This window comes from the organism of the source record quoted next (assembly GCF_019968985.1).
Source record: "MAG: Porospora cf. gigantea B chromosome Unknown PgB_NODE_5496_length_1865_cov_260.412, whole genome shotgun sequence".
NCBI classification, from domain to species: Eukaryota; Apicomplexa; class Conoidasida; order Eugregarinorida; family Porosporidae; genus Porospora; species Porospora cf. gigantea B.
This window is the reverse complement of record NW_027179096.1, coordinates 1-1,865: the sequence shown is the minus strand read 5'-3', so window position 1 is coordinate 1,865 and position 1,865 is coordinate 1. Positions and strand designations below refer to the sequence as shown.

Genomic DNA, 1,865 nt, shown 5'->3' with positions numbered 1-1,865 from the left:
CCAATGTGGCTCGAACTGATGAAGGGACTGACGCTGGTGGCTTTGGTTCTCGCCAACATCAACGTCGGTGCCATCTCCAATGCTGGTGGCAGTGTGCTGGCCATGGTTACCGTCTTCCTGGCCGCCTTGGCACTCAACACGCCTTCTCTTGTCCGTATGTACCGACGACTCCACTACCTCTTCTACGAGGTTCATCTTCGACATCGACGTTTCTGGTGGACCACGTTCGATTTCTTCAGGGACCCGAAGGCCCACTTCGACCGCTTGCGCTTCTACTTGAAGCAGCTGTCAGCCCAGCTGACAGGAAAACCCATCCGAGGTTACGAGGGCTTCACCAAGTCACGGGTTCGCGACACAGAGGTCAAGGAGGTGCGACTCATCTGTAACGAAATCGGCGTGAACGTGAACTCGTGGGTCACGAACGATGACTGCACGGAACGAATCAAGTCTGAGTTGCAGTACATGGAAGCCAAGCGCCTTGGCCTCTACAAGCGTGTCGTCGCTACGAACCCTCTTAACCGCAGAAGAGACGAATACGACCGTTCTGTGCCCATTCAAGTGTCGTTCAAGCAGTTCGCCGGTCGCTCCGACGTCTCGCGTTGCGTGGCGACTCTGCAGATTATCAATCACAGTGGTTCTCGATACCCTGTCCGCGTGCCGCACGCATCAGACGATGATTCCTACCTGTCGCTGTACACCGATGAAAAGTACGTGCCTCCTCGAGGTATAGTTCGTCAGAAGCACCGAGGTCATGGATACTTCGTTCACTACAACAAGGCCAAGCAGGATCTGATCATCAAGGGCCCGGCCATCAAGGCTGGACGTACGTACCAGGTGCGGTCGTCGCTGACCCCGTTTCCCCCGAAGGATGGCTACTCTGTCCATGACACCGTGACGTCTGTCGCGTCCGAAATCCATCAGCGTGGCGTCATCAACAAGGACGTCATTTGTAGGGAAAGCGGCAACCTCTGCGTGGAGGTTCCTGAGGGCTGTGCGCCTGATCTTCACGAGACCATTGAGATCTTTGCTCCAAACTCCGATAGGGTAATTCCGGTGGAACCCACGAACATCAAGGTGCAGTGGGACAGGGTTAACAGAACTATGTGGGTCACCAGCAGGCACGTCACTGTCCACCATGATCCCTACAATGTTCGCTGGAAGGCGGTACAGAAGGGCAAGAGGTATGAGGTCGAAGCCACTGCCGACGAGGATGGCATCGTACTCGTCCACCTCCCTGAGGACACTGTTCCCGATCTTGATCAATTCATCAGTCTGCGGGCTGGAAAGGAGCAGTGCATTGACGTGGACCCTCGCGACACCGATGCTCATGAGTTCGTCGTGCCCGACCCTCCTTTGAACACCGCAGCTCGCGCCTGGGCGCGGGTGGCCGATCCCTGCAGAGAGTTCTGGCGATTCGTCAAGGGACAGCCTTCGATGCCCTATGCTTTGGAAGACTCCATTCCTTGCACTGTCATTCAATGCGTGGATCCCATCAGGGAAATCTACCGCGTAGAACCCAATTTCCTGGAGGCCATCAAGAAGATTAACACCCGACTGGAGGAACTAGAAGCGGTTAAGGCTGATATGGGTAGACCCGAACAACTGGCGTTTTCGCCTCTGATGAGTGCCCAGGAGCAAGTCCTCTTCTGGAGGAAACATGGCATTGAGGTCACCCACAAGGGCCGGTGGTTCAGCCCTCTTGTGGAGCCAAACCATCCCAATCTTCGGGGCAAGGCCGCACTGGTCAGGGAGGTTGAGCAGCACATGCGCAGCGAGATCTGTTCCCGGGTGTCCATTCAGTGCCAGGCTCTTGAGAAGCGCCGGGATGACTTGCAATCCTGGTACAGAGCCTACAACGACTCCCA

General features: G+C 56.0%; 1 protein-coding gene across 2 annotated transcripts; it reads left to right on the top strand.

Moving 5' to 3' along the window:
* Window positions 1-18: 18 nt before the first annotated feature.
* KVP17_004308 (uncharacterized protein) lies at window positions 19-1,865 on the top strand (the record flags this gene model as incomplete). 2 transcript variants are annotated; one of them, XM_068522378.1, is made up of 1 exon in its annotated part: window positions 19-1,841. In XM_068522378.1, a coding segment is annotated over one exon (1,823 nt), but the record flags the coding sequence as incomplete, so codon positions are not given. The 2 variants fall into 2 exon arrangements, with proteins under 2 accessions (XP_068373289.1, XP_068373288.1); XM_068522377.1 differs by having other exon boundaries at window positions 103-1,865.